Below are 25,037 nucleotides of genomic sequence, written 5' to 3'. Positions count from 1 at the left end.
GAATGACGTCACCCTGAGGAGGGACACACAGAGAAGGGAATGTATAAAAGCATGGACTTGGGGAGTCAGGTGGTAGCACAGAGGGTTAAGCTCACATGGCACAAAGCGGAAGCACTGAAGTAAGTATCCGGGTTCAAGCCCCCAGCTCGCCACCTGCAGGGGAGTCGCTTCACAGGCGGTGAAGCAGGTCTGCAGGTGTCTATCTTTCTCTCTCCCTCTCTGTCTTCCTCTCCTCTCCATTTCTCTCTGTCCTATCCAACAAAAACATCAACAACAATAATAATAACTACAACAGCAAAACAAGGGCAACAAAAGGAAGTAAATATAAAAAAAAAAAAAACATGGACTTGGAACACATCTCTCTCTTTGGCTGCTGCTGCTTCTCCTGGTCAGAAGCATGTTGCTGGAGATGCTCCAGGTATCTGCCATGGCTACTTCTGAGAACTGAACACATGTGACTCTGCTAGCCAGTAAACTCTTTAAAGACTCCTCCTGCCATGAGCAATCTTTACCTCACCTGATAATTGTTTATCTTATGGGACGGAACTTTTGATAACTACTCAGACTTTATGGACCTAGCGTACTCTTAACCCCTGAAGATAATTGCTTATTTTGTGTATCTAAATATATGTCCCATGCTTTTGCAATGCTCTAATAAACCTCGTATTGTTTAAACCTGTTCCCAGATCCATGCTGTGAATCCCTAAGCGCCGAAGCCCTAACCACTTTCAAGTTAAGTTTCAACATAGATCCTTCTCTCCACCATCACTGATCATCTCCATCAGGAACAACATCACAAACCCCCTTGTGTGCCTCTACAGGACCCTGCCCTCAATGTGAAACACGGTAGGAACTTCTTTACTCTCTGAAGGAGTTTGGGTCAACATACTCTGCCATTTGAGGAAGACTGGTTCTGAAATTATTGCAGCCTAGAATGTTCCTAGCCATGACCATTGAATGTGATCTCAGACTGACAGGAATGCAGAGGTTAGACAGGGTCCTGTGCTAAATATGAATAGATATGGGACCTGGGCCATAGATCCATGGAGTCTACGATTAAAAGAATATATATATATATATATATGCTTCCCATATTTGGGAGCTACTCTATGCCCAATACAGCTTTCTAGTCCTATTTCCAATTCTGACACCATCTCCCCCAGAAAATACCTTTAGCCTACCTGTATGTTAGCTATCGGGTAAAGGTAAAAATTAGTAAAGTCATGGGCCCTTGGAATATACCTAAAATAGACTTCTTAGCTTTTTCAAAAATGGAGACTCCCAAATGTCATCTGCTATATTCTTACCTTTAAGTTCCTGATTATTAGACAATTTGTTCTGCTTTATACCTTAATGCTTTTCAGCCATCAAGTTACAGATGCTTTCATGACACCAACCTGATTTCCCTAGACAACCTCAACAATGTGTCCTGGAACCCCACCTCCTCAGAGCCTTTTCCCACTAGGGAAAGACAGAAACAGGCTGGGAGTATGGATTGACCTGTCAATGCCCATGTCCAGAGGAGAAGCAATTACAGAAGCCAGACCTCTCACCTTTTGCACTCCATAATGATCCTGGGTCCATACTTCCAGAGGGATTAAGAACAGGGAAATTTCCAATGGAGAGGAGGGGATACGGAACTCTGGTGGTGGAAACTATGTGGAATTGTACTCCTCCTATCCTACAATCTTGTCAGTCATTATTAAATAAAAAAATGTCAAAAAAAAAAAAAAAAAAGCTGGATCAGGGCAGAGAGTAGTTCCCAAGTATGAGAAGAGTACATAAATTCCATCAACTGTAAATTCCATCCATCTGACCTAGGGCCTGTGTCTATTCATATTCAGCACAGGAGCCTGTGTAACCTCTGCATTCCTGTCAGTCTGGGCTCACATTCCGTGGTCATACCTGGGAACATTCTAGGCTGCACTTATTTCAGGACCAGTCTTCCTTGAGAGGCAGATTATGTTGACCTAGCCTTCCTTTGGACAGTGGGGCAATTTCTAATCTTTATTTATTTATTGGAGACAGCCAGAAACCGAGAGTGGTGGGGGAGATAGAGAGGGAGAGAGAGACAGAGACACCTGCAACACTGCTTCACCATTTGTGAAGCTTTCCACCTGCAGGTGGGGACCAGGGGCTTGAACCCAGGTCCTTGTGCATTGTAGCATGCACACTTAACCAGGTACACCACCATCTGGCCCCTGAGTGGGCCAATTTCTACCACTGATATTCTTGCTGATATATGACTATCACATACCTGTAGTGGCCACATTAATTTCATAACAAGAGAAATTGAAGACATCTCTAAGGGTAAAAACGTAAATGTGCTTTTGCTCTAGAGAACACATAGTCCTGCTGTATGCCCGACTTTCTAGCAAATGAATCCAGATTCTGTCAAGCTCCTCCCCTGCATACTCATGCTGGCTGAAGACTAAAGTGAAGGAACTATTTATCTTAAATATTCTTATTTATTTATTATTGGATAGAGACAGAAATTGCAAGAAGAGAGATAGGGAGAAAGACAAAGAGACACCGGCAGCCCTGCTTCACCACTCGTGAAGCTTTTCCCCTACAGGTGGGAACCAGGGGCTTGAACTCGGATCCTTGCACACTGTAATGTGTGTGCTTAACCGGGTGAGCCACCACCCAGCCCCTGCAACTATTTGTCTTATAGGACAGGAAAAGAAACGAGACTGGAGATACATAGTACCACAATTTGGTACAGGACTGATAAATCCGATCTTTGTGACTCCATCTTCTCTGTAAAAACATTTCCCGCACTCATCCTAAGCACAGTTTACAGATGAAATCTGTCAGAAGAATGTTACTATTACCGAAACTTCTCTCATGGTCTTCTAGTTCTTATATATTGTGTGATTTTATTTCCTCAAGGCCTAGCTTGAATAAAAAAAAAAATTATCCTTTCCACTTCATGATAGACATACTTTTTCAAATTATGTAGCTCGATTTAGTACTATTGAGATCATTTCATTATTAAAATGCCTATGTAGAAGAGGAGTCGTAATATGGACTCTGTGGTTTCTGTCTCAAGTTCTCAAATGATTTATCACATTCCAGTATTGTGTACAGGAAGCACTACAGACAGGCTTAATTTGCTTTTTTTTTTTCCTTTTAGAGTATCAGAATAGAAACCCACTGAAGAGCTAAAATATATCAGAGCTTTGAAAAAAAATAATGTTGGCTAAAATTAGCAAACTGAAAATCATAGCAGTCACATTCTTCTTTGAAAAGCATTTTTTAATTGGAGATGAGCCAGGATGCTCATTTACTTTGACGTAAACACACAGCTGATAAAAAAGATAAGACTGAATTATATTAAAAAGATACCAAATTTCTGACCTCACAATATTTTACAGGATGCACTATTCATAGGACGTTGAGGCAAACTCTTCAACTTGCTCAGCTCCTTCTAATTATGCCAGTTTAATGAGGGCTACCTAATTTTTTTTTGTTGTAAGCGTTAATTAAGGCATCTAATTATATTATTAGAATCAACAAAGGTTGAGCTTTCTTGGCTTAGAATACACTCAAAACATTTTCTTCTAATGAGTTTGTCCAACAAAAGTAAAAAATTCACTTGCCCTTAAGCAATTCATTTCAGTGATGCTATTCTGGGAGAAATTAGCAAACTCAAATAATGTAATATAACTTATGCTAGACCATGCAGAAAAGTTTACTGGTGTGAGAATGACACATGTTCCAGGGCAGTATTTCTTATGTTCATTGTCTTTTTTTAAATATAGAAAAATACAAATGAACAATTTGACAACTTCAGAGCTCTAATACACAGCAGGCCATCTTCTCACAGGTCACACTGTTTGCAAGTGAAGGATGCAGATGGAGGTTGTTATGAACTAAATGAGGCATCCCAACTAAAGAAATCACTCAGTAAGCATTGGGGTGGCCTGTGTGGAATGGCTCTACCATGAAGTCCTACACTGTTGGTGCACTTCAAATGATTGTTTTCACTTGAGCCCAAAATGTATTAAATGCCAGGATTAGTCTTACCAGGTCATTAAGAATATACTTTTGCTCTCAATCAATAATTTGCCTATGTAAAGTGCTTGTCTTAGTATTATAGGCAGTAGGACTTCTGAGCAGTAGAGTATTCTAAAGAATAAGAATGTTTAAATTGCTTTATCTCCTCCCTCATTGTCTTATTATTTTTTTGTTTCTTAATATGCAAGATGCCCTTAGGGCCTAATGAGAAGGCTGCCACCTGGCATTAGCCCAATGATACTACGGACTCACGGATGGTCACGATCCATCCCTGTGTGGTGGCCTCATTTTGTTTGGCAACTCTCTGGGGGAAGGGAATATTACATCGTTCACCGTTCCCTGTCCAGTCTCTCTACTTACGCAGCTGGGACAGGTGTCGTTAACAGAGAACTTTCAAGAAAACACCTGGACTTTATTCTACATAATTTTGAATATATTTTTATTGATTGATTGATTTTGAATAGAGACAGAATTTGAAAGGGAAGGGGAGACAGAGACACCTGTAGCAATGTTTCACTGCTTGTAATGCTTCTCCCCTGTAGGTGGGGACTGAAGGCTTGAACCCAGGGGTGTGTGTGTGTGTGTGTGTGTGTGTGTGTGTGTGTGTGTGTTTGCTCATATATACATGTTAAACATCACATTTTATAAAAACTTCTCTTCTGGGGGCAGGGCAGTGGTGCACCAGTTTAAGCGCACATAGTATTAAGATTGAGGACTTGTGCAAGGATCCTGGTTTAAGACCCTGGCTTCTCGCCTGTGGCGGGGTTTGGGGCGGGCATTGCTTCACAAGGTGAAGCAGGTCTGCCGGTGTCTATCTTTCTCTCTCCTTATCTTCTCTCCCCCTCTCAATTTCTTTCTGTCCTATCCAAACAGAAAAATAAAATGGAAAAAATGTCCACCAGGAACTGCAAATTGGTAGTGCAGGCACTGAACCCCAGCAATAACCTTGGAGGGAAAAAAAATTCTCACAAATATTTTCAAACACAATTAATGACAGAGAGTATTCAGAGATCAAATTGCCTACAAATTCAGGGTTCAGAGGAAATAATGAACAAGCTAGATTATTGAAGTTCAAATCGGAATATACAAATTACAAATGTATACGAAAACTATGGCTTTTCAGTTGGTTCAGATCTATGGGTTCCGAGAGAAAGGTTTAGTTTTTTTGTTGTTGTTGTTTGTTTTGTTTGGTTTTATCAAAGTGTGACACTTTCATCATGCACCCTTTTTATTTCCTCATTTCTGCTTCTTCTGCCAAGTTTCGATCACTAGTTAAAGAAAGCCATCATTTTAGAAGCTGAAATAAGAACACAGAGAGCAATGTAGGTTTGAGTTTCATGGGATCAAGAGAAGGCTCGTATGCATGATTTGGACTTTTTATTAGATTGTGTATATACACATATATATTATACTCCACCCCCTGGCCCCCCTGAATCACTATCATCTCATCTATCTCAGAGACATGCTAAGTCCAGATCATACTGGTTGATGGAAGATGACCGATACATTTGTACATTTGTAAGGAATTTTGCGAGTTTATTAGGTTACACTGGTTAGACTATTCAGAACATAGACAGTGGCAAATGATAGAAACCAGGGGTTGATTTTTTTTTTTTCCAGGAGAACCAGTTGTTAAACAATTTACCAATATATCTTTGTAGGTTTGGCTAAGAAAGTAATTTCATATATACACAGCTCCTATCATAAACATTAATCCATTAAAAAATACCAAACGTAAAGTTTGTAGCAGTTCAGTTTAGCCCTACGTATCATTCACGTCTTGTGTCTTAAAGTGATAGAATTGTGCATACTTCTTAATCATCAGTTGTCCTTATTTGTCCTTTAAACATTTATTGACTTACATTTTTAATGAAAGCCTCTGTATTTTTAGATGATTATTAAGCTGTAAGCTAAACTTAAATATCAATAAAAACAAAACATGTAAAAAGCAAAGGAATCAAACTTTACTATTGCAGCTTTGAGTGGTTGCTTTTTTGTAAACTGTTATTTGCTGTTAGTGCGCTATCTTGTATTCTATTTGTGTCTCTGTGTGCATATGTGCTTATGTACACCTGTATACATTCAAACATGGAAATTTCAACAAACTGTAACAGTAGGGAACTAGCACATCTGGTTTGTTAAATAATCTACTTCAAAACTTGGAATGATTTATGTTTAACATTGTGGCAGATTTACAAGTAGCGATTGGAATAGCCAAGCATCTCTTCATCTCTTCTCCAAGGGCCATTATCTCTATGTTTCCCCTGTGGGTTCAAACAAATATATTTTGTTTGAACTTGCACATTCCTGATCTGGCAAATGCTTTCACTAATAGTCATGGAGGCCAAGTGTGAATTTAACTTTATTTGTCAGACTTGCTTCTGAGATTGAGTTGGTGTTGGAGGAAAGCAGTTGAAGCAGCAGGGTGTTCTAGTTACGCAACGTGGCAACTGTAGGAGATACCTGTGTATTGTTGGGCAGAGAAAATACACGTGGGAAGAATAACTTCTGAGTTTTGGAGGGAGACAGTGAGAATAAAGGAAAAGACATCAGACATTTCCAAGCAATGACAAGTCACCCAAAGGATTATGGAATTGCTTGAAAGATTTGATCTGTCTTCTACTGGTGACCTCAGAGAGGCCAAGTCTTTGCAGAGACTCAGTAGTATTTGGTGACTGACTGATGGTCACCAAGACTTAAAGACAGGTGTGGAAAGTCAGGAGGTAAGCCAAGTGAGTCTTCTGATAATTTCTCAGGAATTAATTTCCAAATTTAACTCCATGGTATTTGGTTTCTCCAATGATTCTTTGTTTATTGAGACAAATCAGAGCTTGGGACTTTCCAGAAAATTCCAAGGTTTTGGTCTTGTGATGGTCAGGAAATCAAGTGGAGAGAAACAGTTGTTGTGGAACTATCGGCAAAGTTTACAGCTGTAGTTCACACACGCAGCTACGACACATTCATTCATCGTTATTTTCCTAAGAAGTGGAGCAACCTAGGAGTTAATGCTACAGTAGAGTTCTGGGCACCATAATGATTATTTCAGGAACTACGAGGCACACGTAAAGATGTGACATCCTTTTGTTGGTGCAAGGCTTCAAACCTGGATATCCTTAAAATACAATTCTGGAATTTGATTTAAATACTGACATGCCACACTCAAGATGTAGTAACTCCATAATAAATGCAATACTATAATGGAATACTGTCATTTTATAAAAATAAAAACTGTGTTTGGAAAGTTAAATACTTTTTAAAAAGTACAAATAAACATACTCTCACAGCTTGAAGATCTGAATAACTCACGTACCAAGGAGTTGAGAAACCGCCTTTGAGTGACATATCCTGGGGCCTCCTAATGTTCCAGGTCTCTTCAGAAAAGATGTTCCCAGCTTGTCAGTGACACTTATACTGCTACATTCCAGTCAGAAGCCACTTTAACAAACTCCCTTACCACAAACCACTGTTATGCCACACAAAACGACTATGTCTTCAATACAAAAGCATTTGGAGCCTTGAAGCCCCTACCAAAACTAAACACACTCTGTAACAGTCTAAATTAATCTTTCCATTGCACTCAGAAGTCTATCTTGATTTTCAATCTGAAATAGAATGTCACCTCAATTTTGGCCCATTTTCCAAACACCTTGGAAAGAGAGATTTTCCAAGTACAAAACCCAAGACAAAGATTCTGAATGTTATTTAATGATACTTTCAGTCCACATTGAATATAAACTCTATCAAGAACTTTTTTTTCTCATTTGAATTGGGAGAAGTGATTTTTTTTTTATTGGCATTTATAAATGTTGACTTTTATGTTAACTATGGATATCCATCAGGAATCAAAACAGAAAAAAACTTAACATATCATTTTGAAAGTAAATGCTTTGATAACCATAAAATAGATTATGAATTTCTTAAATACTTAGATGGTGATTTAACAATAGACATATTTTATAGGCTTTTTATATTTAAAATACTTTGTAATTTTGCTTACTCAACAAAAGTGAGTAATTATTTAAATCATTTTCATCATTTTATAAAATATATATTTATGGCATTATTTTTGCATCTTGCTTGATCAGTCAGTAATTTTCCAAGTAGTTAATCCCTGCTGGATTGCATAGACCTATGTGACTATGTCATGAATTATATTTGTACACTTTTCGTCACATATTTGAGGCAAACCTGAGGATAGATTATTGAATGATTGTTATTTTTCCCTTGCAAATTATTTCATTTCTCCATTTTCTTTTTTAATGGTCTTTTGAAGAATCCAATCTGTTGAGAAAACATCAAAGATTAAAGTTAATTTTGTAAATATAGGTAACAACTATTATTCTCCTTCTGTAAAATTTAAATAATGTTAGCAGTTCTGAGAATACAAATAATTAACCCACTTGAGACATTTTTCACTGACTTGCTAGGTAATAATGAATATCAATAATGAAATTAAACTGATATGTCATTGAAAAGTTATTTTCTTTTATTATTATTTTTCTTGCTACCAACTTTATTACTGGGGCTTGATTACTGCTTAACCACTGCACTGTTCCCAGTGGCCTTTTCCCTCTTTTTTCTTTGATAAAGAGTGTATGTATGTGTGTGTGCGAGAAAGAGGAAGAAAGAGAGAGGGGGAGAAGGGAGGAGAGGGAGAGGGGGACAGGGAGAGAGATTGGGGGAATATGGAAGAGAGAAAGAGAGGAGGGAGAGGGAAAGCAAAAAGGTGAAAGGGGAGAGGTATCGGCAGGATTGCTCCACCTCTTGTGAAGCTATACCTTTGTAGGAAGGGCCCAGTGCTCTGAATCTGGGTCCTTAGGCATGGTGACATGTGCGCTGTACAGTGTATATTAATGCTCTCAGCCCTGCCATTTCATTTTTGAAGAAAGGCGGTGGGACGGAAAGGCACCACAGCACAGAAGCTGCTTCTAATACAACAGGAGCAAAGCTTGAACACGCACTGTGAACATGGCCCAGGAAGCACTCTACCCCGTGAGTTATTTTGCCAGTCCCATTTTTAACCTTTTCATTGTTAAATCTATCATTTCTATCAGTAAAAACAAGTGCATGTGTTGGATTATCTGAAAGGAATCTGGGAAAATATTTGAGGCAACATGTGCACTGCAATTACTTGTCATTGTTTCTACTTTGTCATTTTCTTCTTGGGGGAGGTATCAAAATATAGATATTTCTCTAGGGTTATCACTGGAGCTTGGTGACTACACTCCAAATCCATTGCTCCTGGCGGCCATTTTTTTTTTCCATTTTATTCGGTAGAACAGAGAGAAACCAAGAGGGAAGGGAGAGAGAGAGGGATGGAGATAGACATTTGCAGACCTGCTTCATTACTTGTGAAATGTCATCCCCCCACCCCCCACAGGCGGGAAGTGGGGGCTCAAACCCACATCCTTGAGCAGGTCCTTGTGTTTCATATTATGTGAGCTTAAGCGGGTGCACTGCCGCCCAGTTCTCTGTATCAGAAATAGTTCCATCAAGTAACCGATGATCACAAGTTAAAGTGACAAGAGCTGAAGGAAAAGCTGGTAGGTACACTGTGGATGCAGGGTGGGGGATTTCTGATCTGCCTGCTTGGATTAATTTTAAATTAATAACAGTACACCTGCTTATGAGTGACACAAAGAACCACTAGAAAATACCCTGTACCATTTGGACTGACACACACAGTAGAGCACACATATTACACACAAGGAGAAGACTGACTTGTGCTCTATGAAATGTCAGATTAGAAATTCCAATGGAATTCCAGAGTCATGGGACTTGGGATAAAGAGGACAAAGAACTTGTCCCAGAAGCTCTGTTCCAGATCTAATTATTTAAAATAAAAATGCTTGGGGTTATGCATATTGTTTGCAAACATACTGCAGACTGAGCTCAAGCTTCAGGAACGTTCCACGGTGCCTTTAAACCGGGAGCAAATCATCTTTTCTTTCTTTTTTGCCTCCAGGGTTATTGCTGGGGTTTGGTGTCAGCACTAGAATCCACTGCTCTTGAAGGCCATTTTTTTTTTTCCCATTTTGTTGCCCTTGTTGTTATTGTTGTTGTTGTTGTTGGATAGGACAGAGAGAAATTGAGAGAGGAGGGGAAGACAGAGAGGGGGAGAGAAAGACAGATACCTGTAGACCTGCTTCACCGCTTGTGAAGCAATGCCCCTGCAGGTAGGGAGCCAGGGGGCTTGAACTGGGATCCTTAAGCAGGTCCTTGCATTCTCGACATGTACACTTAACCCGCTGCGCTACTACCTGGCCCTGCAAATAATCTTTTCAATTTAGTGAAACTGCTACAAGTTTAAATCCAATCAGTCACTTTTAATACAAAACCTAATATTTTTATTTACTTCAGAGTTCTTGAATCATATAGAATTTCCAAAGTTTCAGAGTGAAGAGCCCGGCCCATAACCCCAGTGGGCTAGATCTTTTGGGAAGGGATAGGCATTGTTTGGAGTCAGTTGGATTACTAGCCAACATTTGCGGGAGTTATTTAACTCATCTATGCTTCAGTGTCTTCCGGTATGAAATACATATAGTTGAAAAGGCTATCATGACAGACTGCATGAGAGCAAGGGAGAACACAGGGTGAGGAGCTAACAGCATTGAAATGAAATGGCAAAGTTCAGATCATTTTTCTGAACCTGACAAACCACGTGACCTTGGGAAACATACCAACTTGGCCTATGGTCTAGTGCTTCATTTACAAAATGCAACTCATTATAGTGTCTACCTCATAGAACTGATGACAATATTCAAGTTTTAAAAAAGGCTAAAAATAGTTCCTGGCATATAGTAGATATTTCAGTAAATGCTAGCTCCCTTCCTTCCCAGCATGGAATCCAGTTCTAGTTGTCAGATCTCCCACTCAGCCACACATAACTGTTAGCCAGGACATGCCAAAAGTTGTTTTGTTAAATGACATTTATTTGGATATATAGGGGGAAAAAAATCTTAGAAGCTCTTATGATGTGGGGCCAGGTGATGGTGTACCTGGTTGAGTGCTGATGTCACCATGCACAAGGACTGGGATTCAAGCCCCTCACCTCTCCCTGCAGAGAAGAAGCTTCACAAATGGTAGAGCAGTGCTTTGGGTGTCTTTCTCTCTCCCTCTATATTTCCACCTCAGTTTCTCTCTGTCTCTATCCAATAAATGAATAAGTAAAATATTAAAAAATAAAATAATAATTATTTTTTTTAAAAGTTGTATAAGAGGGGCTCTGAACTCCAATTCCATTAGGACCCAGAGAGAGAAGGGGGGGAGGGAGACTCAGAGGTAGTAGGTGTCACTTAGAAAAAAAGAGAAGGCAGGATCATAGACAAAAAGGAAAACTATATATACATGTAGGTAGACAGTTATATAAATAATAGTCAACCCAGATCTGTGATCCTGGGAGAACTACCAGTTTCCAGTGAAGGGAATGGGGGCACAGAACTCTGGTGGTGGGAAAGGTGTGGAATTATACCCCTGTTATCTTATACGTTTGTAAATCAATATTAAATCACTAATAAAAATAAGCTATCATTATGCATACATTAAGCATTTGCAGAATTAAGAAGTGTACTAATTTTTGCACTTATGTTTTTTAGATTGGAGAGCAAAAACAAACAAAACAAAACAAAACCAGGTGGATAAAACTTTGTTCTAAACAGAACTTTGCAGCCAAGAGAACATATACCAATATTTGCTCTGGCTTTCTTCTCTTGTCAACGATATCCTAAAACCTGATAGTAAGTTAAGTGTTTACAACAGAAGAGCACACTGACATAAAGCAAGAGGGATTCACCTCTCAGTTACAGGTGTTAAGGAACCAGTTTCTAGATTTCAAGCACAACCTTATGCCATTCAGCCAGGGTCTGGGTACCACAGTGTGGCCAAGCCAGGAATTAAAGAGAGGACCCATAACCCTATAAAATAGCCGAAAGAGATGGAGGCTTGACATAGTGAAGAGTTCTGTTAAAAGCACGTAAAGGCCTCCTAGCATCCTGACCACTAGGGAGATTATTAGGGAGTTATCCCTGATAACTTTTCAACTTGTCTCCTTTCTTTTCTCTTACAAAAATGGAAGCAGGCTGAACACAAAGTGTGCGTTAAAATAGCTTTTGTCTTGGTAATCGTTTCAGTGTTGTTCATTGCAGCAAGATACTGTATTCCATTATTCATTTCACCAAATTCTTTGAATAACAAGTCAAAAGGCAAAGGAACATTGTTGCTTACCTTCCACAGTGCTAATATAAGCAACATTAACAGCAATAGTCCAGCAAAAGCACTCAACAGAATCACCCAGAGGGGCACTCTGCCCTGCAGCCCATCTTTCGAAATTTGAATAGCAAGCTGGAAAATTATTAGACGTAAATATTGATTAACACCTACAAGAACTCTTGTGACATTCAGTTATTGTCAGCTGTGTTCCCCACTTAACAATATGCTTAATCTCTTTTCTACATAGAAAAATATGGATTCTACATTAAAAACATTTATCCTAGATCTCCTAACACTGTCAATTTTATTTCAACCTCCTTATAATCTTACTTTTCAAATATATATATTCACAGACAGAGTGTCTTTGGATCATAATGCTGAAGGGGAAATGAACTGAACTTAGGGAACAAAAGTACTGTCCATCTTAAAGGTTTATTACTAGTCTATTATCATGACGGTATCATTTTAGGCTAGAAAAAGCACATACTGTTGACACAAAAATCCGAGTATGCCTTTTGATTCTAACGCTAATGTCCTTTTTGATGTTGGTTACAATTTGAAGAGTCATTTTTATAATGAGGTGTAAAAATTCCATGTGGAAAGTGGAAAGATTCCCGTGTTCCTGTCAAGTATTTTCTTTAAAATTTTTTCTTCCAAGTTTTCTCTTCAGATGTCAATGGTTGTTTTTTTTCTTGTCAGTTTTTTTTTTTATTCTTTTTTTTTTTTTTTTTTTCCTCCTCCAGGGTTATTGCTGGGCTCGGTGCCTGCACCATGAATCCACCGCTCCTGGAGGCCATTTATTTTCCCCCTTTTGTTGCCCTTGTTGTAGCTTCGTTGTGGTTATTATTATTGCCCTTGTTGACGCAATTTGTTGTTGGATAGGACAGAGAGAAATAGAGAGAGGAGGGGAAGACAGAGAAGGGGAGAGAAAGATAGACACCTGCAGACCTGCTTCACCGCCTGTGAAGCGATGCAAACTGCAGACGCATAATTTGTTGCCCGAGTTTAAGTAAAAGCATCAACTCAAAATGATAGGTAGAAACAATAAAGCCAAATTTAGTAAGAACCAGTCTTTCTTGGTTTCATATAGAGAAGAGACTGAAGTCACACTTATAGCTAGTCTGGTATGGTTTGAAACAAAAAGTTTCGGCTACTTTATGAGACTAGTGATGTTTACTGCCCTAGGGAACTATAAGCAATTATAAAACTATATGCCACAAAATTCAGAGTGAAATGTATATTTTTAAATGCTCAGAGTTGTGCTTACCTCTCTTATTTGACTTCCAGTATTTAAAACCAGTGATGAATTTTTACTCTGAAGTTCTGCCCTTATAGTAAGATTTAAGCTGGAAAAATATGCCTGAAAATTAAACAAGGGTCGTTTTCAGTAACTTATGCTTATAACAGTAAAAAAGTAGTTACATTTGAGAAGTATAACAAAGGTGTCTGTGTGTGTCTGCCTTCACTGCTCCAGGACACACACACACACACACACACACACACACACATGGGGGGGGGGACACCACAGAACGAAAGCTTCTACCATTGTGGTGGGGGTTGGGCTAGAATCTGGATCAGACACATGGCAAAGCAGGTGCACTACCCAGATGAGCTATTTAGTAGGCTCAGAATAATACAAATTTTATTTATGTATTGCTTGACACTGAGGCTTTCTGGGGCTCATACCTGTGTTATTCCAACAATCCTAGTGGACACTCCTTCTCCTCCCCACCCCCTTTTTTTTTTTGTCTCCAGGGTTATCTCTGGGACTTGGTGCCTGCACTATGAATCCACTGCTCCTGGAGGCTTCTTTCTGTCTTCCCCTTTTGTTGCCCTTGTTGTTTATAATTGTTGTTGTTGGATAGAACAGAGAGAAATAGAGAGAGGAGGGGAAGACAGAGAGGGTAGAGAAGGACAGACACCTGCAGACCTGCTTCACCTGTAAAGTGACCCCTCTACAGGTGGAGAGCCGGGGTTCGAACCGGGTTCCTTGAGCGGGTCCTTGCACTTCGTGCCACATGTTCTTGACCCACTGAGCCACATCCCAGCCCCAGCCCCCGGATTCTCTCCTTTTTAAATCACAGATAGCAATAGAAAGCAAGAAAGATATGAAGAGAGAAAGATACCACAGCACTGTTTGGGAAACGTCTTCTTTGCATGGTGTTCCCACATAATGTCCAGGGTCTCTACACCAGGTCCTCATGTGCTGTGTGTGTTCTGTTGGGTGAGCCGTGTCCTAGCTGCTGAGTAGTCCAAAGTTTACAAGTAAGGATTTTAAAGAGATGAAAAAAACCAACTTTTTTGATATCCAAATAGAACTAGTGGTCTCAAATGGTAACTGTATATCCATCCTCCCTTTTCTATACCCAAATTCTAACTTAGGTCCTTATTAGAGGGTAGAAAAAAATTTTCAAAATCATTTTCACTCATATTTATCCTTTGCAAAACCAAATCTTGAACCTTGTCTAGCTTTTGTGTAAGTAGGCATGAAGTAACTGTCACAGGGTACTGAGGTTCAAACAGGAGTTTGCATAGATTCAACATGAAATTGCCAATATTTCTGAGTAAATTGTGGCTTATACACACAATGGAATACTACTCAGCTATTAAAAATGGTCACTTCACCTTCTTCATCTCATCTTGGATGATGCTTGAAGAAATCATGTTGGGGTAGTGGGGGTTGGGTGGTAGCCCAGAGGGTTAAGTGCACATGCCACGAAGCACAGGGGCCAGTGTAAAAATCCCGGTTCGAGCCCCCGGCTCCCCACCTGCAGGGGGGTCGCTTTACAAGTGGTGAAGCAGGTCTGCAGGGGTTTATCTTTTTCTCCCTCTCTCTGTCTTTCCCCCACTCTTCATTTCTCTTTGTCCTCTCCAGCAACAGCAATAACAATGGCAGAGAGAGAGAGAGAGAGAGAAAGAAAGAAAGAAAGAGAAAGAGAGAGAGAGAGAGAATGGGCTCCAGGAGCAGTGGATTTCTAGGGCAGGCACTGAGCCCTGTGATAACCTTGGAGGGGGGGGGGGAAAGAAATTATGTTAAATGAGATAAGTCAGAAACAAAAGAATGCATATGGGATGATGTTACTTATAGACAGAAGTTGAAAAACAAGACCAGAACGGAAAACTCTAAGCAGAACTTAGACTGGAGTTGGTGTGTTGCACCAAAGTGAAAGACTCTGGGGTCGGGGGGAGGGTTCAGGTCCTGGAACATGATGGCAGAGGAGGACCTAGTGGGGGTTGTATTGTTATGTGGAAAACTGGGAAATGTTCTGCATGTACAAACTATTATATTTTACTGTTGACTGTAAACCTTCAATCCTTCAATGGAAGAATTGTTTAAAAGTTTGAAATTTGCAAAAAATGAAATTGCCAATATTTAACAATTGTTAGCTTCCCAAATAGAAATTTAACAAGAACAAGCCAAAATATAAATTCCATAGAACTTGTCAAATATTATCTAAGAGAGGAAAAAATAGTAATATAAAACACAATAGACTAAACTAGGTCACTTGTGAGATAGATAAATTTGACTCTGTTGGAAGTTAAAAAATGTCCTCTGAAATCTCTGAAATGAATAATAGTTTTTACATTTTATCATTATATAGGCATATACAAATACCTATAAACTTTATACATTTTGGTGTCTGTGGATATGTATACATTGAGTCCAAATTATATGAGCTCTATACTTGGCTAACTGTGTCACAAATTAGCAGTCTTGGCCCCCTGAGTTCCAAGCACAAACTTTGATAATATATAGAGATTCTTCTCCTGAGGTACAAAGAAAAAGGAAAAATATGACTGGAAAGTGTATCTGTCTATCTGAGAGATAACTGTGGAGATGATTTATTTATTTAAAAAACAAGTAAGACCCCAAACAGCTGGTTAAGTAGAGCTGCAAACTGCATCACAACATTTTCAGACTTCTGGTTTGTAGCTCTCTCTAAGGAAGTACTCAGCATTGCATATACCACATCATAAACAGATGTTTGCTAATAGAATTCAGCACTTACTTTTACAAAAGTCAGTTTCCATAAGGTAAGTGAAACATTCACTTGGCTCATATCAGAAGGAATCAGATCACAAGTGATGGTAGCAAGTTTACATTTATTACAGTCCTGTCAAATAAAAAGAAGCCTAGATGGTGTTATTGCCATTTAATAAAAGATGATACATTATATAATCAGTTTACATTTATTTTAGTTTCTTATCAGTGACTTTTATTTTCATTTTTAATTATTTTTAAAAGATCACTTTACTTTGAGGGGCGGTGGTGGTGCACCTCGCTAAACATGCATAGTAAATACTCTGTTCAAGGGTCCATGCAAGGACCCAGGTTCGAGCCCCTTTCTACCTGTGTAAAGCAGATGTGATAACTTCTGTACTACGGAGCCTCCTTTCTCCCTCTCCCCTCTCAATTTCTCTAAGTCCTATCTAATAAAAAAAAAAAAAGGAAAGATGAAAAACAAGATTACTTTACTTTATATTTTATTTATTAGAGACAGAGAGATTCAAAGGAAACGAGGAGATAGAGATAGACAGACAGATAGATAGATAGATGGATGATACCTGCAGCATTTTTCTGATTATCAAATTTCTCTCCCCTGCAACCCCCACAAGTAGTAGCTGGGTGCTTGAACCCTGTTCCTTGTGCAGTATAAGTACTCAACCAGGTGCGTTACCACCTGGCCCTGTATTTTTTTTTTTTAATCAGCATTGAATTTATTCACTTGGACAGCATGAGTTAAAACAAGCACTTGTCTTGACAATCTGCATTACCACAATCACGCCTCGTTTGACATCTTTAGACTTTGATATAGTCATTGTCTTCCCAGATTTGAAATCGTAAGGGTCCTGAAGGTTACTTGGTCTGCAGTGTGCATTCTAAAAACGGAAAAGATTTCATTGATCAGAGAATGCCATATGTCAAGGACCGATTTACTGAATAACACAAGCAATCTGTGAATGACAAAAATTATTATATCTGAGCCATTTATATTTGTAGATGGACATTATGGGAAGCCTATTATGAACTGGCAGCATACACCCACTCACCCACTGTCCTAGGTAACAAGGACAACTACTGTGAAAAGGAATGGACGCTAGCTTAGCTTGTTGTTTATATCAGACATTGGTTTGTATTTGCTCATAATATAGACTGAGGAAAATTAAAACTTTTCTGAGAGGAAAAAATAATAACATAGGCTACTCAATATTAGGATCTATATTGTAGTTTATGGAATCAAAGAAGACAGAAGACACTTTCATTTGTATTTATAAGTTCATCAATCTTATCTTTGGAGAGGGCCAGATGTTAGCACACCCAGTGAAGTGCACATATTTCCAACAGCAAGGACCTGGGTTCGAGACCCTGCTCCCCACCTGCAAGGGGTTCGGCTTCACAAGTGGTAAAGCAGGTCTGCAGGTGTCTCTTTTTCTCTCCCTCTCACTATTTCCCCATCCTCTCTCAATTTCTCTCTGTCCTACCTAAAATAATCAGAAAGAAAAAAAAAAGGCTACAGGGATCAGTGGATCCTAGTTTAGGCACCAAGCTCCAGCGATAATCCTGGTGGCAATAAAATGATAATAATAATAACAACAACAACAATATCATCTTTGGAGTCTCTACATCATGTTACAGGGCCCCAAAGCCCCCCTTGTCCCAGCTTCCTCACCTTCCTTCCCCAGAGTCTTTTACTTTAGTGATACAGAGTGAAGCCTTCCTGCACTGCTTTTGTGTGTAGCCGTGTGTGCGCCTATGAAAAAGGCAAGTCTTTGTACAATTGTTTGCTCACCTCAAATAATTTAAAGGTGTAAGCCAAGATTTCTGGTGTTGAGTCGAGAACTGATTATCTAAAGTCTATTCAAGGAGACTGACGTTCTAATTCCTATAAGCTGTAAACATGAATGACCTTATTTGGAAAGGGGGGGGTCATTTATTTAGCTGTAATTAAGAATCTCCAGGTGAGATTGTTCTGGATTTAGAGTGAACTACTGATGAGTGTGTTTACCAGAAACAGAAATGGGGAGACAAGAGAAACACAGGTAAGTTGGACTACGAAGTGAGACTGCAAGAAACTCAGAGAGAAGCAGAGAACAGATTCTTTTTCTGAGCTTCCAGAGGGATGCAACACTGTCAGTATCTTGCTTTTGGACCTTTCAATTGTGAGAGAAGAAGTTTCTGTTGTCCTTAGTCATCCTTGGGGTTCTCTGTTACTACATTAATTAATTTGTAGGTAACTAATGCATGTACTCAGTAATGAAAGTTATTGTCATTATTACAGTCATTTAAACATTTTTCTAAAATGCCTCTGTGGTAGCTCTTCAGCATAACAAGTGATATGCAGAATAAAACTTTAAATATAAGCTGAAAACTCTAACAGTAAGAATGTGATTCCCAGGTATGCATGACTTACATCAGAAGAGGACCATCCACTCGGGTATAGAACAGGATAACCATCTGACGTCAGGTTTGGAAACGAGATTGACAGCTTCAGTTCTGGCACTGGAAAATGTCCACTTTTCCTAATCTATGGGGGAGGAAGGAAATGTAACACCTTCTTCTTCATTTTGTCTTATGTAGGACTACTGTCCTTACTTTGAAGATGAGAATGAATGCAGATGGATTATGTCACTGTACAAAGAGCTGGTATCACTAAACGTGAAAACAGAGATGCTTAATGGTCTGGGATTATATACATCAACTATTATTTTTTCAATGCTTCTGCCTTCAAGAAAAGGACAGTAATTTAAGGAGGGAAAAAACTTTTCATTGCCAATTATCCAGCCTATCACCTTGTGAGAGTCTTTTTGGAAGTAGAAGTTACAGAGAACATTTACGTGATTCTCTCAGAACAGGTGGATGGAATTTTATTCACCTCAACCTAATTAATCATAATTGCCTAACCCCATAGATTATTTCTCATTCCAGCTAGAGGGAATGTGCCCGCACTATGCAGTCAAACCGCAAAGCTATATGCTTCCATTTCCAAATCTACCCCCAAGCAGGGGGGTTGTGTCAGTGGCTCTTGATAATTCAGTTCAGGAAATGTCATCTTGATCCTTATTCCACACACCCATCTGTATTAGCCCTAGCCTAAAATCCCTATTAGTTTTATATCATGCCACTAGTGGTGAGTGTACAACCCAGAGAGAAGAAAAGCTAGCTGACATGAAGCTGAACAAAAAGCTGAATTCACTATTCAGGAGTCTGATTGGCTATTGGATCTGGGCAGCCAGGGTCTCCTTTCTCATTACTTGGTCATATTTAGACTCTTGCTTTCTCTTTGTTCTTCCTCAGCTGCACCCTTCCGGAGGCAGGGAACTCCTTAATCAATTGGTACCAGAAAATCCAAGTGGTTTCCTCCCTGTGTTTTTACTCCTCTCTCCCTTGCTCCTTTCTCTACTTTCTAATTCTCCAGCATAGGAAGGCAAATGGAGCCACACACACACAAAAAAGGTAGCCTAAATTCTAAAACTGTATCCCAGTAGTAGAGGGATTGACATTCATGTTAATTTCTGTGGCATAACTTGTCATAAGAATTTTAGCATAGGGCACATATATAAAGAATGAAATGGATCTTGAGAATACACATTTATTTTACTTTGTGAGAGTTTTTTTTTCATTGTTCTCAGTGAGATAAATGCCATCTTTACCTATAGTTAAAAAGGCATTTCATTGACCTGCCAAAGCCCATGTCCAGTAGGGAAGCAATGACAGAAGCCAGACCTTCTATCCTCTGCATTCCATGATGATCCTGGGTCCATGCTCCCAGAGGGATAAAGAACAGGGATGCTTCCATTGGAGGGGATGGGATATCAAACTCTGATGGTGAAAAATGTGTGGAATTGTAGCCCTCTTATCCTCTGGTCTTGTCGATATTTTTATTTTTACAAAAAAAAGGCTTTTCATATGTTTGAATATATATCTAGATTCATCTTTTGAATTGGACACTCTTTTACTTGCTGATATCAGTTTGAGTCTGTGATTATAAGAAGGCATTACCTAAAATCAAAGTGTGACTAGATTTCATGGTGTTGACGACAATGTTTAGGAAAAGCTTATTATGCAAAACAATGTTGTCATAGAAAACCACTTTAGGAGGAGGTATTAGGGATATGAATTATAGGATAATAAATATGAAATACAGAATTGAGTAGAATGACATACACATTTAATTGTCAAAGGAAATATTACCAAGATAGTCGAAACAATCAATTTATAAAAGTTATAATTATTTTTAAAGTGTTTTTCTCAGTCATGTTAGAAAAAAAACACAAAAGTTTATAGGTTGTGTACTGTTGGTTCCATAGTTCATTTTTCCTAGGATGACATTCTAATGAACTCAATCTTGTTATAAGTACATTGAAGAGTTAGCTATTTAGAGGAGCCTGATGGTAGGGCATCTGGTTAAGTGCATTTCTTACCATGCACAACGACCCAGGTTCAAGCCTCAGGTCCTTACCTGCAGGGGGAAAGCTTCACAAGTGGTGAAGCAGCGCTGCAGCTGTCTCTTAGTCTCTCTCCCATGTTATTTCTCCCTCCCTCTCAATTTCTCTGCTCTATCCAATAAAATAAAATAATGAAAAAAATAGTTAGTTCTTTAAAATTGTTTCTAAATCTGATCAATTTAAATAAAACTATTTTAGAGTCATGCCATTATTAAAAAAAATATGCTGAGATACAAAGATTGCCTGTTAAAGAAACCTGAGTCTATGTGGCTACTCGTATGTTTAAAGGTATAGGCTTACCCAAAATCCTAACAATACTAATTTAAACAAAGTGCTTACCAAATAGAAGACATTAATTTCATTTCCAATGTCCTCAGTAGAGTTAATAGTTTCAGGTATTGTCTCATTGGTAGAAACTGAAATATGGAGTTCACTTGCAGAGCTTAAAATAATTAATTGGAAGAAGAAAAATAAAACACAACAAAGTTTAACTTTTATTTGACTTTATTATTTTGTTTTGTTTGTACTAGGTAATTCTACAAAAACTAAGAGAGATTTCAAATCTGAGCTTTTTTTATCCTGGAACATAAAATGAAATCTTTGAGGAATATATTTTATATTTTAATAGTCACCAAGGCTTACATGTACTTAAGATGCTAAAGTATAGTTTTTTTTTTATAGCAAAAATTTCATTGTTACCAAGTGAAAAATTCTCAACCTATTTACAATTAGTGACTAACCAACCTAAATTTTGATGTTTTGAAGTATTAAATTTTATATTAATTTTTAAACTGTTACTTGTTATTTAAAGCATGATTTTTTTTTACTAAAGATCAAAATTTTCCATGTTCTTTAAATGAACTGGGTATAATAAAATATATTTATAATAATATTAATGTATTTTAAACAAATGTTTATTAAGAGAAGACAAAATATAAATGTTCAGCAGAACTGGAATTTACGTAGGTGAAAAAATCATTAGGAAATTCAACTTCACTAAAGAAATAGATAGCAAAAAAGAAAACAGTAAATAGATTTTAAAGGCTAAGAAATATAAGCTGGGGCCCGGGTGGTAGCACAGTGGGTTAAGCGCACATGGTGTAAAGTTCAAGGACCAGTGCAAGGATCCCGGATCAAGCCCCCGGCTCCCCACCTACAGGGGGTCACTTCACAAGCTGTGAAGCAGGTCTGTAGGTGTCTTTCTCCCCCCACTCCTGTCTTCCTCTGCTCTCTCGATTTCTTACTGTACTAGCCAACAACAACAGCAACAACAATAATAAAAAAGCAACAATGATAAACAACAAGGGTAACAAAAAAGGGAAGAAAAGAAAAAACAAATAACCTCCAGCAATAACCCTCGTGGCAGAAAAAAAAAAAAGAAATATAAGTAAGTCAAGGGGCTGGGTGGTGGTGCACCTGGTTGAGCGCACATCTTACAATGCTAGGACCCAGGTTCAAGCCCCCAGTCCCCAGCAGAAGAGAGAAAGTTTGCAAATGGTGAAGCAGTGCTGCAGGGTATTTCTGTCTCTCCCCCTGTTAACACCTCCCCTCTGGATTTCTGGCTGTCTCTATCCAATAAATAAATAGATAATAGAAAAATTATAAAAAAGAAAATCCTTTAAAAAAAAGAAATACAAGTTAAAATCAAATGCATATCCCATAATCCTCTCATTTTTGGGGGCCTGATACTGGCAAAAGAGTATCATAGAAATTTTCAAATGATAAGGTTTTCAGATTAAACTTGACAGTAATTCTTAAAACTTTTAGAAGTACACATAGCAATAATTCAGAAAAAGATGGGGGTGGTGGTGGGCGGTGGCACACCCATTTAAGCTCACACAGCACAAAAAGTGCAAGGGCCCGCACATTGATCTGGGTTCTAGCCCCCACTCCCCAACTGCAGGGGGGAAGCTTCATAAGCAGTGAAGCACATCTGTCTGTCTATCTTCCTCTCTCCCTCTCCCTCTGTCTCTCTCAACTTCTCTCTGTCCTATTAAATAAAATAGAAAAGGAAAAAAAAATGGCTACCAAGGGCCAGTGAATTTATACTGCTGGCACTGAGCTCTAGTGATAACCCTGGAGGCAAAAAAAAGTTCTGAGGAGGAAGTGTCTCTGATTCAGTATGTCTAAAAGAGAGTTGAGAACTTATCTCTGTGAGAAGATTCCATATAACTTTGATGATGTTGGCCAGAAACCAACCTTTGAGAAACACAGGGTTTAATGCAGAAAAATTATCAACAGAAAAATGTAGTTTTTTTCCTACCTGTAAAACTGTAGCCCAGCTTCATATCTCACTGGTATAGTAATCTTTACTTCATTATCAGTAAGGGTTTCAGGAGGTTCATCGCTGTCACTGTAATTAAAATACACAGAAAATCATTGAACCATTATCATTACGAGACAATTGTGAGCATCTGAAAGGAAAGGTGATCTTGGCAACTAACTGAAATCACAAATGAAAATAATTCTTAATATTTCAGTCAGGATGAACATGAAAGTCAGAGGCTGGTAGTACAATAAAGGTTGAAAAATCACATGGATTTAATTCAAGATTTCTCAAGCTCCTATGAGAACAGTGATTGGAATTCTAGAGCCAGTTCTTAAATACACACTTTACTGGTTACTCTCTTAAAAATATGAACTTTGGAGGTCCAAGTCATGGTGCTAAAATTTGTGCTCCGAACACAAATCACTTACATGATTCTTATTTACCTCTGGTAAAAGTATCATAGGGAGATACTACTAGGGGGGGCCAGGCTTTGGTCTCTTTCCTTATATCTCTCTCTTTTTATTTTATTTTTGTATTATCTTTATGTATTTATTGAATAGAGGTAGTCAGAAATCGAGAGGGAGGGGGTGATAAAGAGGAAGAGAGACAGAGAAGACACCTGCAGCAATGCTTCACCGCTCGCAAAGCTTTCCTCCTGCAGGTGGGGACTGGGGGCTCGAACCTGGGTCCTTAAGTATTATAACATGTGTGCTCAACCAGGTCCCCCACTACACGGTTCCTCTTTCCCTCTCTATCTCCCTTCCCCTCTCAATTCCTCTCTGTCTTTATCCAGTAATAAACAAAGAATAAATACATTTTAAAAAAAGTAAACTTAAAAAAATCGAGAGATACTACTCGAATCAGAATTCAGTGTAAATTTAAATCTTCAGTCTTCTCATTTTGTTGTGTTCCTATACCAAGCAGTAGCTGCTCATGTTACTTGTCAAGCACTTGTTCCCACTATTTCAGTTGCCAGTTCAATTATATATTGTGTAACACACTTTGATACATTGTGCGCACTTATGCACACATATGTGGGCATTTCGTAACTCCTGTGTGAAGACGATTTAGGAGTGACAGGACAGCTGCCAGCACTGGCTCCAGAGTCAGCGTGTGTGGGCTGCCTTGGACACTGAGATGTCCTGAGATGCCATTTACTTTCTCTGTGCTTTGATTTCATCAACTTTAAAATGGGAATTCTATCATTAAATGTCTTCTTCTTCTAGCATTTGCCCTTCTTCCGTAGCCAGTCAACAGCATCAGGTTGAGCCTGATGTAAAGTTTCGAGACCTCCTTTGAATCTGGAGAGGTGGCAGTCGTTAAATGTCTAATAAATGATAAGTAGCTGAGCAACATATCTAGAGTGCTTAACACTATGCCTAAGACATAGGAGAGAACCATTAAGTGTTGGATTTCACTATTTTCATCACACACATCACTTCACTATGACTAAGAGCCTGGCATTTTGTTTCCTAAAATGTGCAGTGATTGGGGGGCAGATTGGGCGGTGGTGCAGAGGGTTAAGCGCAAGTGGTGCATAGCGCAAGGACCTGTGTTAAGGATCCTGGTTTGAGCCCACGGCTCCCCACCTCACAACCAGTGAAGCAGGTCTGCAGGTGTCTATCTTTCTCTCCCCCTCTCAGTCTTCCCCTCCTCTCTCCATTTCTGTCTTATCCAACAACAACAGCAATAATAACAACAATGATAAACAATGGCCTCCAGGAGCAGTGGTTTACTACTGCAGGCACAGAGTCCCAGCAATAACCCTGGAGGCAGGAAAAAAAAATGTGCAGTGGGTCCTTTTTAATGAAAATGCTTCCTCCCTAGTGTATTTGGGATATGACTTGGCATGAGCAATGGCAATAACATGGCATGAAAGCCGCACTCTGCCTCGGGTTATAGATACTTATGTGACATGACTGGCTAAAATCGTCTCCTTCTCCTAGGTGGCTAATTAGTCCTCTTAAAAAGTGACTGTGGTATATAGCTTTACCCCAAATAAACTACTAGAACAACCCAAGCCTGTCCAGTTCTAAAATAGTGCTCACTCTAGAAATCATGGTAGGGTATACAATTTCTATTTATCTTCCAT

General features: G+C 38.9%; 1 protein-coding gene across 1 annotated transcript in view; it reads right to left on the bottom strand.

Annotated features, from left to right (window-relative positions):
* Nucleotides 1-4,442: 4,442 nt before the first annotated feature.
* The window catches only part of ITGA1 (integrin subunit alpha 1), a 171,665-nt gene continuing 151,070 nt past the window's right edge, over nucleotides 4,443-25,037 (bottom strand). The window contains exons 25-32 of the mRNA XM_060191921.1: nucleotides 22,940-23,029; nucleotides 21,016-21,118; nucleotides 18,642-18,755; nucleotides 17,005-17,109; nucleotides 16,239-16,343; nucleotides 13,496-13,588; nucleotides 12,244-12,360; nucleotides 4,443-8,301 (exon numbers count right to left, since the gene is read on the bottom strand). Of these exons, the coding sequence (XP_060047904.1) occupies nucleotides 8,257-8,301; nucleotides 12,244-12,360; nucleotides 13,496-13,588; nucleotides 16,239-16,343; nucleotides 17,005-17,109; nucleotides 18,642-18,755; nucleotides 21,016-21,118; nucleotides 22,940-23,029 (772 nt within the window). The 3' untranslated portion in view covers nucleotides 4,443-8,256. The remainder of the gene's footprint in view (nucleotides 8,302-12,243; nucleotides 12,361-13,495; nucleotides 13,589-16,238; nucleotides 16,344-17,004; nucleotides 17,110-18,641; nucleotides 18,756-21,015; nucleotides 21,119-22,939; nucleotides 23,030-25,037) is intronic.

This window comes from Erinaceus europaeus, chromosome 5, assembly GCF_950295315.1.
Source record: "Erinaceus europaeus chromosome 5, mEriEur2.1, whole genome shotgun sequence".
NCBI classification, from domain to species: Eukaryota; Metazoa; Chordata; class Mammalia; order Eulipotyphla; family Erinaceidae; genus Erinaceus; species Erinaceus europaeus.
This window is presented reverse-complemented; position numbering and strand designations above follow the sequence as displayed.